The following is a 25,813-nucleotide window of genomic DNA, read 5'->3' as shown; positions in this document are numbered from 1 at the left end:
CAGCCTACAGGCTGCATGCACTTCCTCAGGGTTAGCTGCTGGCGGGCTGGTTTGTTTGCTGAGTGTCTGCAGGCACAGAGCCCTGCAGCTCCCTGTTAATGTGTTCAACATTGCCAGCCAATGGGAACTTTGGGAAGTGGTGGCCTAGCCTGCAGGTTCCCCACCCCTGCAGCAGAACCTCAATTTTGGAACCACCAATTGTATACACGTATGACCGGCTATACAAACCATTCTCTCAACAAGGATGTGGGAAAGCGATGCTGATGAAGAACAAGTCGATATTCCAAAGCCATCAATGCACTGAAAAAGGCTTTGGAGTGGATGGAGGGACAAAAGGAAAGTGCCACAGTGCACCACACTGCAACTTAGGCATTATACCAACTGTAATTGTGAGATGATCTATTTCATGAACTTTGTGAGTTTATGAACTCCTCCGTTCCCAGTGAGCTGTCAGGCAGGGTTTCTATTGCATTTCTAACAAAAATAAGTGTGCAGTAGCAAGAGATGTCATTCCTGTGAAATTAGTCAGTTCTAATTTACATCAACCTTACAGCAGCTGAGAATCAAATCCTATGATGTTTTTAACAGGAAGAAGTAACTGACAAAACTGAATGAATTCTTATCTGGCGCTTACCCCAAACCTGTAAGGCCTGTCTGCTTGGCCGAAACATCCCAAATGCAGCTGGCCCATCCCAATCTAAAACTGCTGCTTTTATAAGCCATTCCCCTCAACTAATGTGAATGGAAGTTCACCCCTTATTCATCAGGCACTAACTAGTAGCCCTGCCTTGTCGCAGACTCATTCTTGGCTTAGCATGGGAAAAGATAAAGCTAGGGAGAGGAGTCTGGCCCTGTGTGCAACATTCAAGTTGCTTATTTCAATCATCTGCTCCTTACCAATACTCTTCCCCTCCAGTCATGCATTTCTCATACACAGGTCCTTCCAGCTCTCTGTGGTTGGGAAAGATGCCCTCGTGATTAATGATGATGGTTTTGATGACCTCATTTACATGGGCCTGGCAGGACACCGGATCCTGCCCGTCTGGAATGTGCATCAAAGTTGGTCCAAAGCAGATGGCCAGGTTGTAGGGATCCATCATGTTCTCATCACTGTACTGTGACAAGCTGCAAACACAAGCAACCCACAGGTAAAGTTTTGAGCCATCCAATGCTGGCTCCAAATGCTAGTCCGACAGAGAATTCATGCAGCCATGCCTAGGACAGACGTTAAGCCAGAGCAGACACCAAAACATTAACAACCAAAGTGCCTATCAGCGTTTGACTTGACAAGAAAAGGGAGGGCCTTGGGGAACTAGTGGCTCAGTTAAATAAGAAACAGACAAACAGACTTACTGATTGAGGAAAGCAAAGAGGTATCTCATGACAACAATGACGGCTCGGGGCAGAGTAATGATGATCTGCTGGATCTGGTGCACTCTTTCTGCAGTGTTCTCCATTTCTGGAACACAAGAATACATGATAGACTTTTATGGGAAGGCTCTTGCCTGAAGGGTTCCAGTGGCTAAACAACACAGTAGAGCAAGAACTTTTATCCAGATCTAGTAACCTGACACGTAAAGAGGTGGTGGGGGGGGGGGGGGGGGGGGACTATGTTTCTAGACAGATCTGATTTATAATTAGACACTAACAGCCAAACATCAAAGCATGCCTAACAAAATTGTGCAGCTCTCTATGTACAAACACCCACTTATGTCTGTAAATGTAGAATTTGCAGGCAGAAATTCAATGCACACATAAAATCTGCATTAATTAAAACTGCAGATATTTCCATGACTATATCTTTAGTACAGGTTGAATTTCTCTAGTCTGGCACCATCAGCCGAACCAGAGAATTTGCCAAACCACGGGAGTTCAATATTGTCTAGCAGCATCACCAACACTTCCACTGCTTACTGGGCTCTTAAATGACATTTAGGGGTAAATTAGAGCTAACAGCACAGAACACTGAGCACTAGGACTGATGGCTGTAAACAAACTTTATGGGACCATGGAAAACTTGGTCACACCCATGATAAATGGACATCTGGCTAACTAAAATCATGCCCTACCACAGATGTTGAATCAGTACCAGTATTTATATATTTGATCCCTAAACAGCTACTCCATTTCTCAAAGGATTTAGTCAATATAGGGACTCAAAAACAGAACTTTCAAACCCTACTTCTGTTTTTCTTTTCTTCACTGCTTTATGGGCCTAATTCTGAGGTCCTTACTTAATTTTCTAGTGTAGACCAAGCTTAAAGCAGCTTATCTGTATCACCTTTGGGGTGTGAAAAATTCATATCCCTGAGTGCCGTAGTTAAACAGACCTACTGCCCAGTGTAATCTGCCCTAGATCAACATTAGAATTCTTCTGTTGACCTAGCTATCACCTCTTGGGGAAGTGCATTGTCTACACCAGTTTGAGAACTCCTCCCAACGGCGCAGGTAGTGTCTATTCTGAAGAGTCCTTGCTCTGTTTTTACTCATGTCAAACATCCATTGACCTCAAACAAGAGTTTTGCCTGAGTATGCTGACTCAGGACTTTTCTCTGTGCACAAAGCCAACAAGCTGTTTTAGAAGATGACCTATTTCTTTATGCAGTGTGACTTCAGGGATGTAGAGCGGGCACAGTGTTGGGAATACAGATGAGCACACTGGTTCACATCTGACCCATGCTACGTCCTAAACCTTCACAGCAGCTAGAGCACTTTTCCATAGCCCAGCCACAGAACTGGACTGAAACTGAACAGTCACTTCCTGTTTGGATCAGAAAGGCCCTAGACATCACTTTTCTTACAACATTTCAGACAGAACTAGGGAGAAGAGAGACACACGATTAAAAAAAAAAGTAGCTGGATTGAGATAAGCTAAGCTAACTGAACTGTCTCCTGTTAATCCCATCCCCCTCACCCTTTCCTTAAAAATTGTGTGCCTCTGTTCTCCCAAGTTCTGTCTGAAATGCTGTAAGAAAAGAGACTTCTAGGCCTTTCTGATCCAAACAGAAACAATAAATACCAAAGATTTTGTGAGAACAGAAACTCAGGAAATTCCCTGTCCAGACTGGATGAGCAAAGAGAGATTCCTACGCTAGGGACATGTCTCACACAGCCAGAGCAGTGAGCCTCCCAGGTCAGGTAAATAGATTCAGTTTAGCAGGGTTTGCACTAGCCCTCTAAAAACAGCACAAGCCGCAACATTTACACAACTAATTTTAGCACTGTAGCTCTGAGAGCCTGAGTCTATCCATCCAAGGTGTGAGGTTCATTGCCGCAGAGGCTTTAGATGTAGCCTAAGTGAAGAGCCCAATGTTTGGGTGCTCAGCCAAACTGTGAACCTTGCTTATTTGCTTATTGCTCTGAAACATAAAGGTTGCACACAGCTGGTCAATATTTTTTTCAGATCGTTTTCAGTGACTATTGGCCACATTTCAAAAATGGAAATACTGCAGAAAACATTCTGATTTTCTCAAAAATTTCCAATCTTTGAAGAAAACATGGTTTTTTTTTCTTTGTTATCAGCTGCGAAGGTCAGTATGCATTGTTTTTGTTAGGTTTTGCTTAAGGCTGGGAGTGATTTAAATTAAATTTTAAAAAACTAGAATGTTTTAATCCAAAAACAATGACAACTAATGGTCTGTGTTGAAATCCAATGGAACAAAACTGTCTCGGTAAATTTCAAAATGTTCACTCATAAAAAATATTTCAACCAGCTTAACAGAGGTTTTAATGGATTTATTATAACTGCATCACTTTATAACTGGGGTGCTCCAATGAACTGTGAATCTCTAGAATCAGAACTCCTTTTCTGTTCATTTTTTTTGGCATGTGCATTTCCATGTAAACTCTCAGCTCCCAGCTGAGTAAAACTGACAGGCAGCCTCTCATTTGCTAAGGAAGGAAGATGCTCTTGTATCACATAAACACTGAGTTATATGGCACTGCAGCCTTCCGGGGCATTCAAAGGCTCTGTGACATGTGCAATGCCACCTGCTGCAAAAAGTCACTCAGCATAGTTTGGTGTGAGCCAAGGGAAATCAAGCAGGCTTTCTGTTTTGCTGCAGTAGAGAGTCCAAAGAGACTTCTCATCTGAGTCAACCTTTCTGCCTTAGTAATCTTGCACACATGCATCCTCTGCCTCACACACTTTTGCTCTATGAAACATTTTGACAGAAATGGCCATTTTATATATCAAAACTATGAGACAATGAATTTCCTAAGTCTGTCAATACAAACCTACATCGCTATAAAAATGTGTGCATCTTAAGCACATTTTAATAGAAATGGGCCAATTTGAATGTCACCTATCCCTAGATAGAACCCATTTCTTCATCGAGGCGAGATGTTAGATATGAGCAGTAAAGGCCCCTATTGGGCACTGCACTTAAACATTCTCATTATTAAGCAAGTGACTAGGACTTATTCATGTACATCAAGTGATGCTTTGTTAGCCTATAAATTCTGGATATTACTTTTGCAAAATAAAACTAAGACTAAGCATCTTGAACAAAAATGCTGACATCAAGCTTCCCTGTCATTTCTAAAACTGCAGGTTCATCCCACCAATTCCCCTTTTCCTTCAAGAGCACTAAGAGTGTCCATCACTTGGCAATACATATTCACTGCAGCCAGGGGGTATTAAGAGAAACATAATTTAATGTGGGCAGAGATTTTTTTCCCAGGTTCAACAGTTTGAAAAGAACAGGGTGGAATGTTTTGAAAAGAATAAGAATCAACCTGAGCCTACCTCCTGGAATTTAAAACCAAACTTTGTAAAGTTAACATGTCTGAAACATTTTCCAGATTTTTTTAGGACAGGAAGTGCACACAGTAAATTACCCTGAGAGAGACTGGTCTCATGTGGCTGTTCTCTCTGAGTTCAGTTTTACAAACTGAAGAGGTTCAGATGAGGTTTTGATGCTTATCTACCACTGCTTCTTGTTTAGTGGAAAGTACTGGGTCTTGCATCTGCAAAACCTCAAAGGAACATACCTGTGCCTCATTGTTGGTACTTACTTATAGTCGATATCAAATCTTGAAATCTTTCCTTAGGAAAGAGTGGGTTTTCCAGTCCTCGGAAATACAGCTTTAAGACCCCAGCAACTGAATTAATATCACGTTCATTTTGATCATCGGCGAGAGGGTCTTCACCTGAACACACAAAATATTTATTTTCAGCATTCTTTCCTCCCTGAATTAGGCAGCAAGCACCACTTAGCTAACTAGAAATGGAAAACCAAAAGCTCTGCACTGATTAAAAAAAAAGCAACATATGGAATGACAACACGGTATCATTTGTTAGTACGTCATCAATGGCTTCATAGAATATTGTGTTAAGCAGCATCATGCTGAGACATGCGATAGCCCAGCCAATGGCAATTGGGGGGATGCAGGTTATGGTCACAGTGATGGCTCCAAAACTCTGCTGAAGGTTAGCAGTATTATTGGGTTCTTTTTCAGGGTTTTCAGCTCAAAACATCCTTCGCCCTCAAGGCAGAATGACACAGTGGTGCGGGACAGCCTCAAAAGACGGAATCTGCTGGATGCTGCAACCATGTGCCAGTTTACCTGTGTTACATGAAATCAATGGAACAGCACTGGCTAGTTCAACAAGTGCATTGCAGGGTGATAAGGTGGGTGGTGGAGATTTTCAAAGCTGCCTAAGAGAGTTGGATGCCCAGTTCCTTTTTAAATGAATGGCAACTGGACACCCAAGTCCCCTAGTTGGCTTGGAAAAGCCCAGTTGGAACCGTCAGTGGTGGCTGTGTACTCACAACCTTTCCCAACCACTATTTGTAGCACATGTGATCCAGGGGATACTGGATTAAAGCATCTTCCTGGACAGGGAGGGTGCTGCAGGGTCTGGGCAGGAGGAGTATGGAGGTGGGGCACTTACCTGGCACCCCGCACCCAGGGGTACCTGTGGCTTTGTGCCCCCTGCCGCTGCCAGGCACCACTCCCTGGTGGGAGCAGGGAAAAGCCTCAGGAGCAGCGCACTGCTGTGCTGCCATTCCCCAGGCTAGGAGGCAAAGGGAGCAGCTTCCACCTGCCAGGGTCTGTACAACGGGTGCTCCTGGATTAGGGACACCCAGAGTACAGAGGTTCATGTGTATTTGCAGAGTCACAGATCTATGGCCAGAAGAGGCCAATATAACCATCTAATCTGGCATTGTCTATAACACAGGCCATACAATTACACTCACATTTTTTTTATATATATATAAATAAAAGCTCCAGCCCGGCAATCCTTACCTACCTAGGTGTTCTGTCAGGCTGAGGATCATTGTTATTAATAAACTTTGTCATCTAGAGGTCAGTGTAACATTTACTCCCTGCACTGTGAGTTGAGATGTGCTTTTGTGAAGTTTGGGGTCAGTCTTTTCCCTATTTATAAGCATGATAAAGGATAGCTAATGTGCACCATTTTGCATTGGCCCATCAAAGGCAGAGGGAAAATAAGAGGTCTTTATCATCCCCATTTTCTGTTATCTAGGAAATGGTGCACTTTTTAAATTCCAGTAGGGTACGATTTTCTGAAGCCCTGAAGGAAAGAGTTAGATATCTTAAAATCCACCCTTAATCTCTGCCTCTTTGACGGACAGGAGGAGGGGTCCCAGAAATCACACTCTTAGCTGCATCTATGTTCCTTTTGGCAGTTCCACAAGCTACTCACGAACCTCTTTCAAATGAATTCTTGATGTCATTGACTTCAACCTGAGATCCAGGAACTCTAAAAATGCCCTGTTGCTGGAGACCTGGAAAGAGAGAAAGGGAGGTTTATGTCAGTGTGTTGGAACCAACATCAACATTTGGAATTTCAGTTGTTTTCTTCTGCCGTTTTGCTGGATTCTGAGGGGATTAATATGCCAAATTCCAGAGAATCTGTTAAAGATCAATTCCCAGGGAAAAGTAAAAGCAGATGCCCCCAAATAAATAAATACATAAAAAAAGTCAGAACCAATTCTCACACTCCAGAAAACCTATACTTCGCGGCTACGTCTACACTGGCCCCTTTTCCCGAAGGGGCATGTAAATTTCACCAGTCGTCGTAGGGAAATCCGCGGGGGATTTAAATATCCCCCGCGGCATTTAAATAAAAATGTCCGCCGCTTTTTTCCGGCTTTTAAAAAAGCCGGAAAAGAGCGTCTACACTGGCCCCGATCCTCCGGAAAAAGTGCCCTTTTCCGGAGGGTCTTATTCCTTCAAAGTAGGAATAAGACCCTCCAGAAAAGGGCACTTTTTCCGGAGGATCGGGGCCAGTGTAGACGCTCTTTTCCGGCTTTTTTAAAAGCCGGAAAAAAGCGGCGGACATTTTTATTTAAATGCCGCGGGGGATATTTAAATCCCCCGCGGATTTCCCTACGACGACTGGTGAAATTTACATGCCCCTTCAGGAAAAGGGGCCAGTGTAGACGTAGCCTGCCTGTAAAAAGAACCCAGCAGAAGTCTGTATTTTCCACACTGAGCAACACACAGTGTTATACAGACATGGCCGGGAAGAGCTGGTGTTAAACCTTCCTGGCCTGGCTTGTCAAAATCTCAAGCAGAAAACAGTCCCACAGGCTCCCCTCAAATTCAGCTGTCTTAGCAACACAAACAGTTGGCAACGAAAAAAAAAATTTGAATTGGAGGCAGGTGCCATCTGAAAGAAAAGAGGAAATGCTGACAGGTAAAGGGCAGCCCAGAGTCAGTGCACAGTGACTTATACATTCTGCACTGTGTCTAACTTGATACACGCCAGGCAGAGTGTCCCTGGAGAAGCCTCAACCAGCTTTGGTTTTGCTGCTAAAGAAATTGATGTGCTGTGCGTGGGCTCCATCTGTCTCTTTTTGCAAGAAAGGAAGAGGTAAGGGGATACCATATTAAGATGTTATTTCTGCTTTTGCCTTTTATATTCCAGCCTCTGTAGTTCAAATACAGGCTGAACCTCTCTAATCCAGGACTCTCTGGTCCAGCAATGTCTGTGGTCTGGAAGGCCCACAGACATTGTTGGACCAGAGAGTCCCAGCAGCAGGGAGTGGGGGCCAGCCAGGAGTTCAGCGGCAGGGGAGCGTGAGTCCAGGAGTCTGGCTGGGATGGGAACAGAGCCAAGCTGGCAGGAGGCAGGCCAGCCACTGGGAGCAGAACTGGGCTGGAGGCCAGGAGCCCAGTGGAAAGGAGCTCAGTCTGGGCTGGCAGTGGAGTCAGTAGCCAGTGGCCAGGAGGGGAGCTCAGGAGCCAGAAGGCGGACAGCCATCCAGGAGGCTAGCAGTAGAGGGTCCAACACTGACCTCCCCTGGTCTGGCAAACTCTCTGGTTCGGGACCAGTCAGGTCCCAAAGGTGCCAGACCAGCGAGGTCCAACCTGTATTGCAATGGGCTCCCATTGGATTAGTCCAAATGAACAATTTAACCCCAAGTTAGCCTGTATAGGATCCATATATTTGTCATTTATACCATTATAATTCACGTCCACATAGTTGGTCAAGGCAGCTAGTGCCTCTTATCTTTCATCATTCACTACAAATGCTTTATTTCTTTTATACAACAGCTTGCATTGTAGCTATCAGCAAATGAAGAATTAGCTTACCATATAAATTGATGTATCGGATGCAGCTTTCAACTACAAGTGGGATAGCCTGTCCTGAATCCTAAAATGTAAATTAATTAAAGAATTATGAGTTTATTAGGTTGTTGCGAATAATATATTGGAAGCTTATTCAAGTTAGGTTGCAAAAATTCAGGTTTGAAGATCAGCGCCATTGAGTTTAGTAAGAGAATAAGCAAGAAAAGGAGATGCTAAAAACATCAAGTCATCAAACAGTGCTGAGTACACTTGTGTGAGGTCAATTGTTCATGGGAAAGACCTCTATTAATGTATGCAAAAAGCTAATTCTTTTTATCTTGGTGAGGGGGAAACAAAACATAAGGGACAAATGCAACTGGGTCACAGCTATTCCATTTCAAAGTTATAATTATAAACCAGATCCAGACTTGCATTGTATCTGTCTATAGAAACAGACACCTGGTTACAGAATTTAAAAAAAATATTTTAGTCTAAAGAAAGAGCCATTGTCATGGAAGCTACAAAAATAATGCATGAAATGCACTAACTATGGATTAAAATGGGGCCTCACCCTAAAATGAAATTCAGCTTTTGTTGTCATATTTAAGCTACTTTCTCACAGGGCCTCTAATAGACTGAGGGAAGTCCGCAGGTAGGTTGGACTTTGTAAGTAGACATTTTTACAGTAGGGATACCAAATCTTCCCTCACATTGATTTAGTTTGGTTTCAGAAAGGAGGCCCTCTAGTAAATACCTGGTTCCTTGTTCGAGCATTCCTTCTTCCTCTGATAACATAAAAAAGCAGCAGAGCAGGAGAAAAAGAAAAGATTAAGCAAGAATAAGATCAGTTAAAGTAAGCATTTCTTCCGGAGGCCATGAAAGCTCAAATGCAATGGCAGCTTAGAAAGATCCAGTTCAGACCCCCGCTGCCCCCTACCCTCGCCCCCAAAGCCTGCTTAGTATGCAGAGTCTGAGCCTCAGTGATTGATGAGAATTCAGTAGTCAGATTTGTGCCATTCCTTCTCCTCCTACCTTCCTGCTACTGAATTGCCCAGTCCCTCCCATCACTTTATTCAAAGTAGATTTATAGTTTTACCCACATCCCACATATGTTCAGAGGAAAGTGGAGTGTCCCAGCTTCTCAAGAAAGAAGGGAACAGAGAATTCCTAGGAACAAGAAACCCTTATGTTCAGGGCATCCATTAATAACGAAGTGCCCTGGGACAGCTAGGAACTTCCATGATTGATGTATCTGTATAAAACCTCCAGGAATGGAGGTTTTATACAGATATATTTAGTACTAGCCTTTGTTGGGCACAAGATTCAGAATTAAATGGACTGTGGGTTTGATCTGGTTCAAAAATCCCTAGGATTCTAAATGTGATCAATCGTTTTCCACAGGACTCTCCTCATTATGTGGAACACTAGTCCTTTCCTAGAGGTTTCCAATGCAGCTAATTACTCCAGAACAATATTTAACAGGCTGGATTTTAATCAATATCACTCTTTTAAAATCAATTTAAGAGTGGAAAAATTACAAGGATTAAAAGACTTGCAGCTTCATCTGAACCGTATATTATCTGTGACAATTTACCTCCCTATTTAAAAACAAACACTGTCTTTAGGTTTATGGCTGCACTAAAATAGCACAATCTAAAACAGGGATGGAAAAAGCACATTCATTCATCTAATCTAGTCTGTTCTCAGTGTTATTCACTACAATATTTTCTTTCATGTTCTTTGCAGTCCTGGTTGAAATATATCCAACAAAGGAGCTCTCATCCCTATCACAAACAGAATGTACTGCAGGATTAGGTTTTGGAGGATCAATAGTTTGGCAGTTGGATTTACCCTTGGGGAAGGCAGGCAAAAGACTTGGAGGGCCTTTTCAAAAGTCACTATTAATTATTAATTATTATTATTAACAGCGCTTGACAAACAACGGCAAAAGCCACTTGCCAGCCCTGCACTGCGCATGTGCAAGAGCCACATTGCACATGCGCACACCGCCGGTAGACGGGGCGCGTGGCTGAAATCTACTCACCACGGACAAGTAGATTCTATAGTTTGTCGAGCCCTCATTATTAATATACTATGCAGTTTATTGGGATTGAATGGGCCATGTGAGTTATATGCATAATGAAGGGCCACAGTCTGCTCCTAGTCTCACTGGTATCAACCAACTTTATCGGGATTGATACCACTGTAATTTAAAAACAATTCAAAAAGTTATCGAAGACATGCACTGTGCATTGCCAGAGTAAGTTAGATCTTCCAAAGAGCATCACAGGCCACTGAGAGAAAGTCCCTCGGACTGTTTGACAAGCAGTTTGCTCCTGTAATGGAAGCGTAACAAAAGAGAAACACTGATGCCTGCCTCTCAGCTATTACTAGTTTTGTTTTCTACAGCCCCCAGGGAAAAAGTATTTAAGCCCAAGACTAAAGTTAAGCACCAGCTTAAAGTGCTTTCCTGAATAATGATGGACTGCTGACTCCAGGTCTATGCGGACACTAGTTCTATTAGTGTACGTCTACACTGCACACTTATTTCAAAATAAGCTATTTCAGAATAGCAAGTCTACACTGCAGGGAAGCCTCAAAATTAGTCCGAGGCATGCTTTCCCTAATATAGACATGCCATCTCGATTTAGAGCCCCAGGAGGCACTGGGAAGAATAACTTACAATGGTCCTGGTGAGGGGCTATTTTGAAATAGCAGCAGTGGGGCATCTACACATGCCTTATTTCAAAATAGCTATGTCGGAAGAGGCGTTATTCTTTGTAGAATGAGGCTGACAGATTTCAGAATAAGTCATCTGTTTTTTCAAAATTATTTTGAAAGAACAGAATGGCTGTGTAGACCCATCCGTAGACTGTCTTCCATTCCCCAGCTTGTGTTAGAGTAAAACTTTACTCTGTTCAAGGGGAGGCTCATCAACTCTGTAATAACATAAAAGCTTGTGCTGTATTTGACTATCCACATTGACATTGACTGTAATTGACTAGTTTGTTGTGGTTTTTTGGAGGGGGGGAGGGTAGTTATGACAAGCATCCTCTACACAAAACATTGAATCAGAAAGTTGCTTGCTAATATTCCCTGCAATGGGTAGGCAATTTGTGAGAGTTTATGAATCATTTTATCTCCTACAGCCATGAAAACAGGAAAGGAAATGTTCTGATTTTTTTCTCCCAAGTTTCTAGTCAGACATTGCTCAGGGAACCTTCCTTGAATGCTAAAATTTTCATGTGAGGCAGCTTCACCCTTTCTCAGCACTGCTCTTAAAAAAGAAAGTCTAGGTGTCCCATCAATGTGGGAGAAGCTGCCTTTTGTGCTATCTTTCCTTCCCCAGACAAAAAGGGCCCTATAAGTGGAATGCCATGATCTTTGAAAATTGTCTTTATTTTTTTGCTGCTTGATCATCTGCAAGTCTTTTTCTGTGACAGGTGGAAGTGATGCTGTTTACTTCCAGAGTGGTCACATAACAGCAACTTAGAAAGCCAAGACAGCTACGCCTGTTGTGATAAGATATGGCATATTGCAATTAACCTGCTGACAGGCAAGAATGACATGGTGACTCCATACTGTTCCACAAGGGTCATTATCATTATCTCATCCCTCCCAGTTGGTATGGACCATAGCGTGACAAGTAATGTAACGAATGCACCATGGGTGAGAACAGATATGGATGGAAATCTTCACTGAGGCAGAGAGCATACTAGCCATGTTAACAGTGTGCACAGTGGATAGGAAGGACCAGGTCCAAAGAGGAAATGAGTTAGCAATCAGGAGAGAAAAACCACCATTACATTCATAGCGTTCATAGACTCTCACTGTCAGCCAGCAAGTACCTTAATGAACGTTTCCATATTGCCGTTAAAGAGTTTATGATTATAGACTGAGAGAGGCCTAGGTCTCCTCATTTTCTGTGGTTTAGGGGGAAGACATGGGGGCCTGGGAGAAATGGAACAAAAGAAATCAAAACACCAACATAAATACATTGACAGGGAAAGATCTCAAAGGCTGTGGCAGAGGAGGTGGGCAACCTCTGTGAGGATTAGTGCACTGGCTCCAAACATATGCTGTATCTGTTCCTCCTGCTGCCATCTTCCTATCAAGATAGATGCTGCATCCCCACTAAGAGTCACTCAGTCACCAAGAGTTTTACCCATCATGCCCATATAGTATAGGCATCCACACAGCACTACCTATACTCTTGACGTCCTAGGCCAGGAATCAGCATAAACCCTCACATGGGTCTTATAGGGCAGGCTCTTGATTATTTTATAAGCATCTGGAAGGGGGAGATCCTTGTGTGTTGACAGACCTTAGACCTATGGTTTAGGCCCCAATCGGGCACTGTGACTTCCTGTGCTCACGCACAGCTCCAGGGAAGCCTGCATGGGCACGGGAGGGACTTTCTGCAGGCAGCTCAGAACCACCAATGGGGATGGGAGCAAAGGGGCAATTGACCCAGGGCTGGCGATTCAAAAGAGCCCATGACTGCCGCCCCTGTCAAATCACTACAGGAGAGCTGTGCTACATACTCCTGGTGGCTTTGAGAGCTGTATGGGGCACACGCCACAGCCCAAGCAGTGCTGAGGCTGGCTGCCCTGGCCCCACCCCTTCCACCTCAGGCCTCGTCCCTTGCAGGATGCGCAGAGCTGGGCCCTCCCTCCCACCTTGTTCAGGGGCCCAGCAAGGCTGGCAGCTCCCCTGGGGCAGCTCATTGCAAAATTAGGGCCTTCCACTGTAAGCTGCTGGAGGCAAATACCGTGTCTGCCCACCTAACGCTTTGTCAGTTGTGTGTAATTTATCAATAAGAATACATTTTTATTACAGGAATAGATAACAATGATACACTGGCAGTTCATGACTCTCCATGATCTCCCAAAGTAGTCCACAATGCCACATGATTTGATCGCTAGTAGAGTCGCTGCAATTAGACAGCTCTAACAGGATGTTTCTACAAAGCTGTGCAGTGTGCCTTGACTAGCTACTAGTGGTTCATCGTAAGACACACCCCTTTCAGGAAATTAAAAGCTGCGCACTGTGGTGACTGATCAAGATCTTAATGAATAATGGACCAGAAGCAATCTTCTCCCCTGCCACCCAGAACCTGTCACATCCATGCCAGAAAATAATATAGCTGCTTAATATTTCTGCTCAAGATCTTGTCTATTGCCTGCGATATGCTATAGGTTTGTTTGTCACCCTACAATAACATGAATCACAGTCCACGGCTGGTATTTGTGCTAAAAGTGAGGCCGACATTTTGACAAAAGACAGGGCCAGTCTTGGCCTTTTGCTAGGTTTTTAATGTTTTCCTGCCATTTAGGCTAGTTCATTGCACTGTCCTCTCGAGAGAACTCTCAGAGCAGCTGAAAAGTTCAATCCATTCATTGGCAGATCCCAAACTGCCAATTCTAGCCTGTGGAAACACTCAGGACAAAACTGTTTGTTTCCAAACAGATCTCATCCTAGTGTTGGGAACTCGACAATTAGGAGGAAAATGATGGCACCTCCCAACAGGCCAGTTGATGCGGGGGAAAGGGAGGGGGAGGAGGCAACTAGTGCAGTAGCAGCTACTCGATCAGCTAATTTAACACAATTTAACATCCTTAAAGGGGCAGCTATGGGATATAAAGGAGGAATCAGAAATAAAGCAGCTACTTGGCAGGATTCTGGTCCCACACTTACTACTATTGCTGGACTCACAATAATGTTTACAGCAGGGCTACTCAACTTTGGAAGCCCCGGGGGCCACAATGAAACTCACAGCACATGCTGAGGGCTGTCACTTAAGTGTGGTTGCATATACATGCAAATATAGATGCAAATATATGCAAATAGCTTCTTTCACACTGACAAGCATGAATACAAAGATTAAGGCAAGACTATACAACACACAGGCCCCATTTAAGTCAATTCTGATGATATTAATTAAAATGCAATATTTACCCAATTTGCACCCATATGACAGCACTTTTAATGAGCAATGACAGTCCAGGAATTTAACTACTAAAATGCATATCAACAGAAGACCATTATATTGACTACTTTTTTGTTTTGGCTCCCACTGCCACGCGGTATGTTGAGCCCTGTGTAAACCCAAACTGCACCATGGGCCACAAACAAACGGGCCGCGGGCGGCCTGCAGGCTGTGTGTTGAGTAGCCTTGGTTTACAGGCTCCAACTGAGAGCAGCACCCATTATTCCAGGCATTGTACAACACAGAATAAGAGACTGACCCTGGCCTGAAAACCTTCTAGTTAAAAATAGGCCAAGGGTGAGAGAGGACTCAAAGGCACATAAAAGTGACTCACTCAAGTGACCCAGCAGACAATTTACAACCAGCCCCAGGTCTCCCATGTCCCAGGCAAGCATCCCATTCATTAGACCACACTACATCTTACACCAGAACAATTAGGAACAACTCCATGAAGACAATACAGTTACGTAGGAGCAGAAATGGGCCCAATGCCTTTATAGCTGGCAAATGATACTAGCATCTGCCCTCTGGTGTTTGGGCCTGTTTTTCAGAGTCAAGAGCTCCTGCAGCTCCATCTGATTTCACACAGGACTGTGCTCAACAGCCCTGGACATGAAGCCCACAAAAAGCACAAGAGGTAGGAATTTAGCACAAGCATCGGGTAGGAATTTAGTCAGTTGATTCTGATGGACACTATTCAGACTGTGACTATCTTCTAAAATTCAAGTTTACACAACTCAAATATCTAGACCTTCAAGGAAAAAAATGGCCTGCAGTCCCAGCTTCACACTTCCTTCTGCTTTCATCCCTTCCTCTACAAATCCGACAGATGTTTGTCCTATTACACATCACCAGAGGGGATTTTAATGATCAGGGCTAAAATCAGTGTAAGGAGCCTTTCTGCACCAGTTCTCAGTGAGCTGAGCTGGACAGAGAAGAACAATTTGCAAACAGCTATAAAGCTGAAGGTGACAGAGTCACGCTTCACTGACACATAAATCAGGTGCCTTTAATTAAAAGAAACAATTTGACTTCAGGCACTTCTGCTGCTGTGCCTTCCCACTGACAATTCAGGAGCAGAAATCACTACAGTGAAGCATCAAGCCTATTGGATTCTCAGCTACATGACTGTGTGATATAAACAAGATACCGAGGACATTTGCTGCCCTATAATTTCCTCTAGTTAGATGAGGCCCTGAAGGAAAAAGATTGTTGCATTCTGGCCTCCAGCTGGATTTAGTCAGAAGGCCTTTCTGACTGGCTTATAATGCTGCTCCAGAAAAGGGGGCGATTTTTCTTGTGTGTTTTTTTTATGTGATGCACAAATAAATTCAGGGACACAAACAACAAGTGCAGCAGAATGCTGTGCTGTCATTGCTCACTTATGAGTCTTTGTCACTGGTTCCACTAATTATTTTGGCCTGTGATACTGCCCTAGTCACTGCCTCTCCACATAAGGAAGCTCCTTAAGAGCAAAGTCTAGGTAGTTTTTGGTCTCCCTTTAGTAACTCTGGTGTTCCTTCATCAATCAATCAATCAATCAATCCTTTACCAATGCATCTTTTCATCCAAAGAATCTTGCAGACTGTATTGCCACCACTGAAACACAATCCCATTTGGGCTGGAACATGGCATCATCAGAGAGAAGACTGTATACAACAATTGTCTCTGTCTGCAATCAGCTAATCTTAGCTCCATCTAGGACCAGTGCCTAGTGATCAGAGGCTCCTGGAGTAGCTGGTAGCCTGTGAAGAACCTGGGAAGGAGCTAGGAGCATGATTCTTGCAGAATCATCATTCTAGGGCTTGTCACAAGTGTGTGAGCAAATGTCTCTTGCCTTTATTGGCTCTTGGGAAATACACAGATTGGAAGATTGAGCCATGTGCCTCTTACACAGTAGGGCAAGCCCAGATAACCCTGAAGCACGGATTCCTCAGAGTCACAGAGCTTCCACTCCCCTCCATGGGTTACTGCTGCCTATGGGAGAAAGGAGCCTCTGTGTTCTCTTGTGATTGGTCCCAGCCACCTCTGTGTTCTCTTGTGATTGGTCCCAGCCACCTCTGTTTAGAATCCTGGTCAGTTCTCAGCCTTGCTGACATTCTAAGTCATGTTAACTACAGCAGTAGGCACCCATTTCCAGCCAGCTGGAGAGGCAAAGGCAACCTAAATGCCTTGCTGAAGAGAGAACTCCACGGAGCTGTTTTCCTGTAATGCAGTCACAGCAGCCAGAATGTTTCAGCATTTCTAAGATCAAATGTTTCTGCTGGTATTGAAAAACTTCATGAAAAACTGAAACAGGGCTCTAAAAAGATGATGAGAGGTTTTCTACAAGCTGTGGTGAGGGGTTTGGCAGCTCTGCTGATCCACATCCTATTGTTATAAATCCTACACATTTGCAGCATGCTGCTTTAGCTAAGCTATGGCTTTGTGTACCGAGCATTCTGAAAGGCCGTTCCCTCCTGCATCTACTCTCAGCACCATCAACTGCTTCATTTGGATGGAAAGTTGTGGGAAGCACCAGCTTTTCCACAGATCTGGGGTGGTCATCCCAGCATCACCAGGGTTCCATACAGCACACCCTGCCTTGCAGACGGGGGAAGGGAGAGGAGGTAGGGTTGACACCCATGTGTTGCGTAGTCCCGAGAGTGGCTCTGAATACAGCACAACTCCAGACAGGTTTATCAAGGCACTGCAATGCACCGTGCTGACACAGCACTTCCAGGCACTTCAGAGCTAGTCAGCTGGAAATTACACTGCAGCAAAAACAAGGGCCTGTTTGTCATCATTCTAATTAATCCACTTAGACAATGCAGCAGAGGAGCAGGCCGCTGATGTGGGGAGCTCAGTTTCAGCCTCTCCCTTGTCCCACAGCCTATCCCAGCACAGGGCAGCTGGAGGATACAGTCACATTTTAAACCCAGTGTGCTGTGTCAATAAATAACTAATCAAGCCATGTCTTCCCTGAGTCTCCGGCCCTTGGAAAAAGTGAGCTAGCCCCCTCCCCAAGTGGATAAAGCAGACAAAACCCTTCTTACCTGGTTGTGCCACATTCAGCTCTTTCACCTAGAAAGAAAAATTGAATATGAATTTCCATCTTGTTTTTGCATCAGTGCCATGGTTTTTACACAAACATTGCACACGCAGAATCCTTAAGCTGTCAGTTAATTGCTTGTGACGAGCGAGAAAGTGAATATGTCTGAAGGTCCTGTATAGTACAGAAGATTTCTAGCTTCTTGCTGTTACCTCACTAACAGCTCCACCTCTGAAAGAAGTTTTACAAGTCAAGAACCCTTAACTATGAGTGACAGAATCCCCATATCATCCACTGATCATTCATTTGCAGGATTGAGCCCCTAGACGGTATTTTGCTTCTACCTGACTTTCGGAGAAACCTACCAGGTTCTCAGCTGGTATAAATTGGTGCAGTTCTATTCCTGTCAGTGCAGCTATTCCGTTTACATGAGGATCTGACCCTCATATCTCATTATACCAATCCAAATAGGAAAGGAGTATTATGATAAAGTCTGTTGCCCCTAGGGAGCGAGCTGAGATTATCCTCCTGCCTCATAGAGGGCCACTAACAGCATCTTAATACAGTGGAGTATTCAGTAGCTCCGCTTTTCCTAAGAGATAAAAGACTGTCTAATCATATCCAGGCAGACTCTATTCTGGCTGTCAATACTCTTATTCCCTTCATGTATTTATAGTACTTGGATTTTATATAAACAGCAGCATATCACTGATAAGATCTATTCATTTTTATAAGTTTGCGTCAATCCACAGATAAAATTGTAAACTAATTTTGCATGCCGTTTGTGCCTTTCTATGAAAGCCTGGAAAGCTGATTTCCTCTCTATTTTGTAAGGCACAGGAAAGGAAACATTCAGGGACACATCCCTGCTTCCTGTACTCCCTCAGTGTCACTGGGGATCAAACCTCAGCTGACTTCTCACTGCCATCTACACACCATCCTGAGCAACACTGTTCAATCACAATCACCATCCCTGCCTCTGGGATGGCCATCATCTTGGCCATTCAGCCCCTGGCTGCAGAGCTAAAATCATGAGCTGCTACAGTTTGAACTACCATGCCAAGGCTTGGTAGGTGGGGCTGTAGCAATCTCATATCCCCAATCGATCGGATGCAGAGTGGGAGCAGTAACACACACTCACCAGTGGGTTGCAGTTACAACTCACAAAACTCTCTTTACCTATTTGAACCTCTCCTGGACTGAGCAGACTCACATACTCTTCCTTTCATGTCTCTTTCTAGATATGTCTGAAACTGCTCTCCTCTCCACCTCCCGTCTGCTACACAGCTTGCGATCCAGCCATCATTTGCTAGACCTGCCACTTCTAGGGGTTTTTTGACTCCAGGCTCTCCTATTCCATCAGTAGAAAAGCTGTTGATAAATCCAACTGGATTTTCTCTAAGAGACATTAAACCCCATGATAACGTGACACTAAAAATTAGTGGCACAATTAAAATTAAGTAGAGTCAGGAAGACATTAAGGTCCCTAACAGCAAGTAATTTCCAACTTTTGGGAAAAAACATGGTATTTTGAAAATGCCAAATTTCCTTTAGATAAAAATCAGGTCACACTAAAACGTGCCATTTTAAATATCCAGCGTGAAATGGCCATTTAGTAGATTTTTTTTCAGAAAATCTAAATGTTGGGATCACTTGAGAGCTTGGAATGAAAGACTCCACATTTCCACATGGCATTCTGTGACACACCTGTCTGTGGCTGTTTTCACACAGCTCTTAGAGGAAAAAAACCCCGAGTTTAAATTGACTCTTGCAAACTTATCTATAGTTCCCACTCCCAAGCATTACCACAGCATTTTGAGTTAATGGAACAATGATTAGCAATGCTTCTTTGGGAGTCCAATCATTTTGTACACTGATTTATGATTTCATCTTAACACTATCATCAAGGAGACAGGACCTGGTTTTGCATTAAGATCTAATCTATGGGAGGAGAGAACTGATGGGTCAGATTTCTACTAATCCTTTGCTCCACCTACCCCTCCCTCCTCCAAAATATCAAAGCCTGAATTTGGAAACAGCTGCAGGGAGCTCTGCCTGGCAATGTGCAGTGATTGACTAAATCTAATGAGATCCATGCCCACATTAATTTGAAATATGGGACTACCCCAATCGGGATATAAAACAGACTGCTATTGTTCTGTTACTGCAGTGTGTTAGTGGATTATCCAGCCTTTCAGGGTACTGAAAATTCTGGGAGATGAATGTATTTTAACAGACCACTATGAGTCCACCATGACAGTTTTCTTACATTAAAATTTTATTTTTCAGCTGCAGTTCTGTTCAAGGAACATACTATGTGCAATAAATCACAGGTTCTAAGGGAAAGGTAGGTTCTAAGGCTAAATAAACTTGGGGGAGAAAATATGTTTGGGATAAAAGACAACAAAAACTCATTTTTATTACATTAAGACCAACAGTACTGTTAGTACTAAAATTAAACTGGCAACATCAGGCTCTTAAAACTTATTTTTAAAGCATTGCTCCCCTTGTAGAACAGCTATCCAGGGCTATACTTAGTCTTCTGCAAACTTGGTATAATACACTATCTATCTATCTACTGTTCTCAATAGGGCTAAACATACCTGTGTTACGTATCAATGAGAAAAAAGCATCTCTATTCAGGACAGCATTTAAATAGCTACTTAACTTAAAGTATGTTCTTAAGAATTATCCTGGATAGGGACAAACATACATGCCTAAGAGTTTTTCTCAATCGTGGCCCCAAACTTTACAAAACTGTAGCTAAGAGATGGCACAGAGATCCTTCTTCAGAAAGTGCAGGTTCAGACTGTAGACCACAAGTCCAAGATGGTATACAAGGTTTGAAACAAGCTAACAGTGTTTGCCCAAAACACTCTATTATGTTAGCAGGTAGATGAAACAACCTACCCTTTCAGAAGGTGGGAAAGAGCTAAATGGATTTTTCTCGATTCACTGAGACATGTGACTGACTATATACAAGCAGGTGGAAGTGACTCTCTGGCAGAACTGGATCAGTCCTGAAGGAGGAACTCTAGCAGCGGCCCCAGGAAGGGGATGAATCTGCATTTTACCCAGTACGTGTACTCAGTTCAGACCTCTTGCTGGGGGAGCTGAAATATTCTACTTCAGTATGAACAGATACCCATCAAGTTCCCAGTGTTCTTATGTCAGTCATGCGAACCTGAACGAACACAGAGGGAAGGTGTGGGTCATGAGCATCTCTTCTGCCAATCAGAAATGAGGGGTCCTCTTCTGTTCTAATGCTCAGAATCTTTATAAAGCTAATGAAGTCTCCCTTTTCGAACAATATCATTAGTGCTCCTGGGAACCCCCAGTTGGTTTGTCAGAAGGCTACATTTCCTTCCAGTGGAATCTTCCACTATGACCAGGTCCCTACAATTAAAGAAATTGAATTTATACATTAACTTAAATTAGTCTGTCTAAGGTATTGACTGCAGTGAAATTATTTGTAATTCAATAACACAGACCATTGGGAATGCCTATTACCCTGGGTTGTCCTAGTCTTAGTGAATTTAATAGAGATTCCCACAAAAAGATTTACTGGACTGACTGAAGAATAAAGATCCTGTCTACAGATTTTCCATACCATCCTACAGAATTCTCAGGCAGAGATAAAAATCTTTTTATTCAGGATGATTCATGTATGTATAACAATATTATTTTCTCCAGGATTTCCCTTAAAGGAAGGTTACAGGGGCCTCAACACACATCAGCTTGATATCAGAACCTGTCCTTATCTATTGCAGACCTCAATGAGAGCTGTAGGTACTGAGCACGTCACAGACTCAGGAACATTGTCAAGGATAAAAAAGCATAAAAATATACTTAAATTTCTTTACTGCACCACATCACCACCCCCAATTATTAAAAGCAAAAGGGTTTTAAACATCTCATAACTTTTCACCATGTGTCCTGTTTGATTTATTTTCTGCATTTCACTTGGAAAGTCAAACTGGACCAGAAGGTTAACCACTGTGTGTTTCCAGTCAGTTTCCCTGCCAAGTCCTCATGCTTAGCACAGTGCTGCTACTGCAGCTGGCTTTGCGTTTCCAGCGCTGCGGGAAATTTAATTTAAAATTACATTTCTGCAAGCATTTCAATTCATATAAGTGCTCATAAAAATGTTTAATGTACAAAACCTAATCTGGAAGGCTAATGTATTTGAAAAATGACCCTTTAATTGCCAATGAAAACAATGAAGTGTATAACATCCCTGTTAAAATAGCTTCCATTGAGTTTGGGCTTTTTCCACCATTTTGTGCAGTTAACCCTTTGGTTGCTGCTGAAGAAAGTGGGATATCATAAAATAATATAGCAGTAATTCTGGGCTGCATCCTTCCAGGCACCAAGTGCACCGGACTGTGTAAGTAGGAATAATGCAGCCTAACATTTACAATTTGAATTCACAATCTACTCTCAGTGAAAACTTAAGGGCTACGTCTACACTGGCCCCTTTTCCGGAAGGGGCATGTTAATTTCAGCTATCGTAATAGGGAAATCCGCGGGGGATTTAAATATCCCCCGCGGCATTTAAATAAAAATGTCCGCCGCTTTTTTCCGGCTTTTAGAAAAGCCGGAAAAGAGCGTCTACACTGGCCCCGATCCTCCGGAAAAAGCGCCCTTTTCCAGAGGATCTTATTCCTACTTTGAAGGAGGAATAAGATCCTCCGGAAAAGGGCGCTTTTTCCGGAGGATCGGGGCCAGTGTAGACGCTCTTTTCCGGCTTTTCTAAAAGCCGGAAAAAAGCGGCGGACATTTTTATTTAAATGCCGCGGGGGATATTTAAATCCCCCGCGGATTTCCCTATTACGATAGCTCAAATTAACATGCCCCTTCCGGAAAAGGGGCCAGTGTAGACGTAGCCAAGGTGATTTGGGCAAGAATATTTTTGTACATCGTCTGTTAAGCTTAGAAGAAGCAGCTAATTGTAGAGACTAGCATTCACCCAGGGAAAGGAAAGTAGAAGGTGATATTTTAAAAGTTCAAGGTCAGGTGTGAAATCCTGCTGTAAGATGCAAGGTTTCTTTCTGGACGGGACCCTACAACTCACCTTCTCCAAGAGTCTGCTTCAGTAAATCATGTTTAGCCTGGAGCTTGGTGATAAGGTTACTGCCATTCAAATACTCTTTAAATTTCTGGAAGAAAAACAAACATGCACAAATACAAGATGGGTAAGGATTCTTGGTGAAAGGGCTTTCTAATTGATACACATTTTTGCCTGGGGGATTGCTGGAAGGCAATTCAGCAGGAGAGTCTCGTAGGCTGGACTTCAGTTACATATTGAACCAAGGATAGGTTAAAATTTGCTCTTTCACTTTTCACTACTCAAACAGAAGTCCCATTGACCTTATTAGCCCAGAATTCTTTGTATTGTGCCATGTGCTTGAGGTCAGGGCTTTGGAACACAAGGAACCCCAAAGAAAACAGTACAAAGAAAGCCTTCCTTTGTTAGGCTTCTGGGAATGGCCCCAATAAGCAATGAGCTTTTCCTTCCAGAGACAGGGCTCTGTCTTTGTGCAAACAGCGATAAGGAAGGGAGAATTCCTAGTGCATGAGATCTTCCTGACTCGAGAGATCAGATACTTATGCTAAGCAACTAGTCTTATTCAATGCGTAAACTTCATGTTTTATTTAGAGACTGCCTCATACCCAATAATGCCTCGGAGGCCAATAACTTTATACATGTCAGAAATGGGGAAGAAAGCGAGAGAGATGACAACTTTTTCAAAATGCCTTAAAAAACCGACTTACAAATAAAATCACAATGACTCTCTGAAGGGGAACCATGAAGTAATAATCACAGGGAAGCTGTAAGACCAACTGCACATATGAATGTACCATTGGACACTGCAAGTCATGCCATGTTACCATCCACCTTCAGTAACACATGCTTTGCTGAGAACATGGGACCTTTGTCTTTAAGTCATCTCTGATACTTGAAATAGAAATAATAATGAGTCTGTTCTGCAGGTCCTGGATCTGCACAATGGAAAAGTGGTCAGGCCAGAACAAACACAACCTATGTACCCAACCTACAGAGTTCACTGCAGAAAGACATTACAGCTCCAGGTTGGGGGTATCTTCCTACAGCCACCTTTCCATGGTGGAAATGGCCCTTACATTTGTCCCCAGGGCAGATGCCAGGCTGCACCTCTTGAGCAAGGACAATACTTAAGTCCAAGAGTTAAAGCGGAGGCCTGGGCTCCCCACATGGATCGCCTTGGCCTATTATCACCCCGGGATGCAGGTGGATCCCCTGAGGGTCCATGGAGAGGCCGTATGTGGCAAAAGGAGCAAATCCCGTACGCTCCACAGAACAACAGGAGATACATCTCGAAATGGAGATTTAGCCATGCCTGTAGGTTTTTGCTGAGGGTAGGTGGGCTGGACTGACAGTTCCACAGAGTGACATCTATGGGATTTGGACAGAGACCACCAAACGTGTTTTACATAGACCCTCACATGGTAACATTCAGAAACTGGGTTGGTTTCAGATCAGCAGGCTGGAGCACAAAGTTCTATTGCCCATTATTGAGTTTCTGAGTTCATTTCTAGTCACCTTCCACAGCTAGCTTTTCAAGTGGTTGCTTTTTTAAAGTAAAACAAGGATGCCTGGTTGTTCCCCGTGCATTTCCCTACAGCTGAGAAATGCACATTTCAATTTCAAACAAAACACAAGACAAATATTTAAACAGACCAAACTGGCTCTTGCCGTTCACTAACAAACATTTTAAATGGGACACAACCCAACCAATTAATGCTGCATAGCCTCTCTCGCATGAAATGAAACTCACTGTAAAATAGAACATTTCAGTTTCCTGTTGGTTGGCTCTCCTCTTGGCAATGTTTATTTTACTCATGTAGGTCTCTGAAGCAGCTGATTTGACTGACTCAGTGGAGCGACTATGCTGGAAGGCATCTGAAACATCAAAATCTTCCACCGTCAACATGTCCTGCAAGGTCTGCATAGTGGCATCCAGAGTTTTTCGTACCTGCGGGAGCAAAGCAGTTGTGAAACAAACTGGGAGAATGACATATTTAGGCCACAACAATTGGCCACCGTACAGCTTTTACGTATTGGGCTCGGTCCAATGTCCACCGAAGTCAATGGGCATCTTCAGAAAAGCCACCAAACGCTTCAGCATTGCCCAAGATTCCAACCCAACCACTGTCACTGACTGAAAGGTCTAGCACAGAATGTTGAAGGTCATGTGGCCCAGACTGTAGTCATTAGCACAACCCACCGGAATAAAGATCAAAGCCAGTTATTGCCCTCACCTCCTCATTCTCTATCTTGAGAGTGGTAAGTCTAGACTGCAGCTGGTGATATCGCATGAGTAACTCTGTCTGCACAGGCTGTTGGGCGCTCACCTGGCATACCTGAGGGAGCAACAAAACCAGAGAGAGGAGATTGGATCATTCACTGGACACATTAGGAATGCTTTAAGCAATTACCGTAAAATCTCGAATATAATGCGCACTTTTTTCCCCCGAGTGTTTTAGGGTCAAAGTCAGGGTGCGCATTATATATAGGAGTTATTGTTTAAAGTTTTATTTTGGCAGTTCCGTGCTGACGCTATGCTAAGACCTCGCTCAGCCATCTTTGTCTGAGGCAACGCTTGCAGGCGCTCTTTCCGCCGTCGCCAAAGTCGAATGCTCGACTCTGCTATGCCATCAAATTCATGGCTGGCAACTCTGTTGCCATGAGCCTCAGCATAACTAACTACCTTATGTTTTTCAGGTGCAGCATATTCTATAGACATACGCTCACGTGCAATCAACCGGCAATTCAAAATGGCAGGAAATACGATGCACTGGCATACCATAGACTTGCAAAAGTCAGGGTGCGCATTATATATAGGAGTAGAGATTTTTCCATTATGATCAAATTCAAAAGTCAGTGTGCACCTTATATATCGGTGCAAATTATATTCGAGATTTTACAGTAGATTACCCCATCCTCCCTCCTTAAGCATGTCTTTTCCTGGTAGGCTGAGAGGTTGAATACCTCAACTCATCTCTAACTGGTAATGCCCTGTATCTGGGCCTAAGCAAATCATTTATCACATGGCAGTTGAAAAGAGATACACAAAGGAATATTTAAAGAGCGACAGTCTGACTTCAAGTTGGGTTGATCAGGCAGGGATCACATCACAGGTTTTCCAAAGAGTTTGTAAAATACCTGAATAATAAGCAGGAAAAAGAAGTGGCTCAAAATGAGCCAA

The 25,813-nt window shown here is 43.4% G+C and overlaps 1 protein-coding gene across 3 annotated transcripts in view; it reads right to left on the bottom strand.

Moving 5' to 3' along the window:
* SRGAP3 (SLIT-ROBO Rho GTPase activating protein 3) overlaps positions 1-25,813 on the bottom strand; it is a 243,974-nt gene that overhangs the window by 17,873 nt on the left and 200,288 nt on the right. For 2 of the 3 annotated variants that reach the window (XM_075938718.2, XM_006132813.5), the window contains 10 exons: positions 24,867-24,968; positions 24,383-24,580; positions 22,639-22,723; positions 17,569-17,596; positions 12,393-12,495; positions 8,569-8,629; positions 6,678-6,755; positions 5,017-5,151; positions 1,354-1,459; positions 898-1,125 (listed from right to left, as the gene is read on the bottom strand). In XM_075938718.2, the coding sequence (XP_075794833.1) occupies positions 898-1,125; positions 1,354-1,459; positions 5,017-5,151; positions 6,678-6,755; positions 8,569-8,629; positions 12,393-12,495; positions 17,569-17,596; positions 22,639-22,723; positions 24,383-24,580; positions 24,867-24,968 (1,124 nt within the window). Of the gene's footprint in view, positions 1-897; positions 1,126-1,353; positions 1,460-5,016; positions 5,152-6,677; positions 6,756-8,568; positions 8,630-9,298; positions 9,330-12,392; positions 12,496-17,568; positions 17,597-22,638; positions 22,724-24,382; positions 24,581-24,866; positions 24,969-25,813 lie in introns of all 3 variants that reach the window. The other variant, XM_075938717.2, reaches the window with a different exon arrangement.

This window comes from Pelodiscus sinensis, chromosome 11 (assembly GCF_052426305.1).
Source record: "Pelodiscus sinensis isolate ZL-2025 chromosome 11, ASM5242630v1, whole genome shotgun sequence".
NCBI lineage: Eukaryota > Metazoa > Chordata > Testudines > Trionychidae > Pelodiscus > Pelodiscus sinensis.
This window is presented reverse-complemented; position numbering and strand designations above follow the sequence as displayed.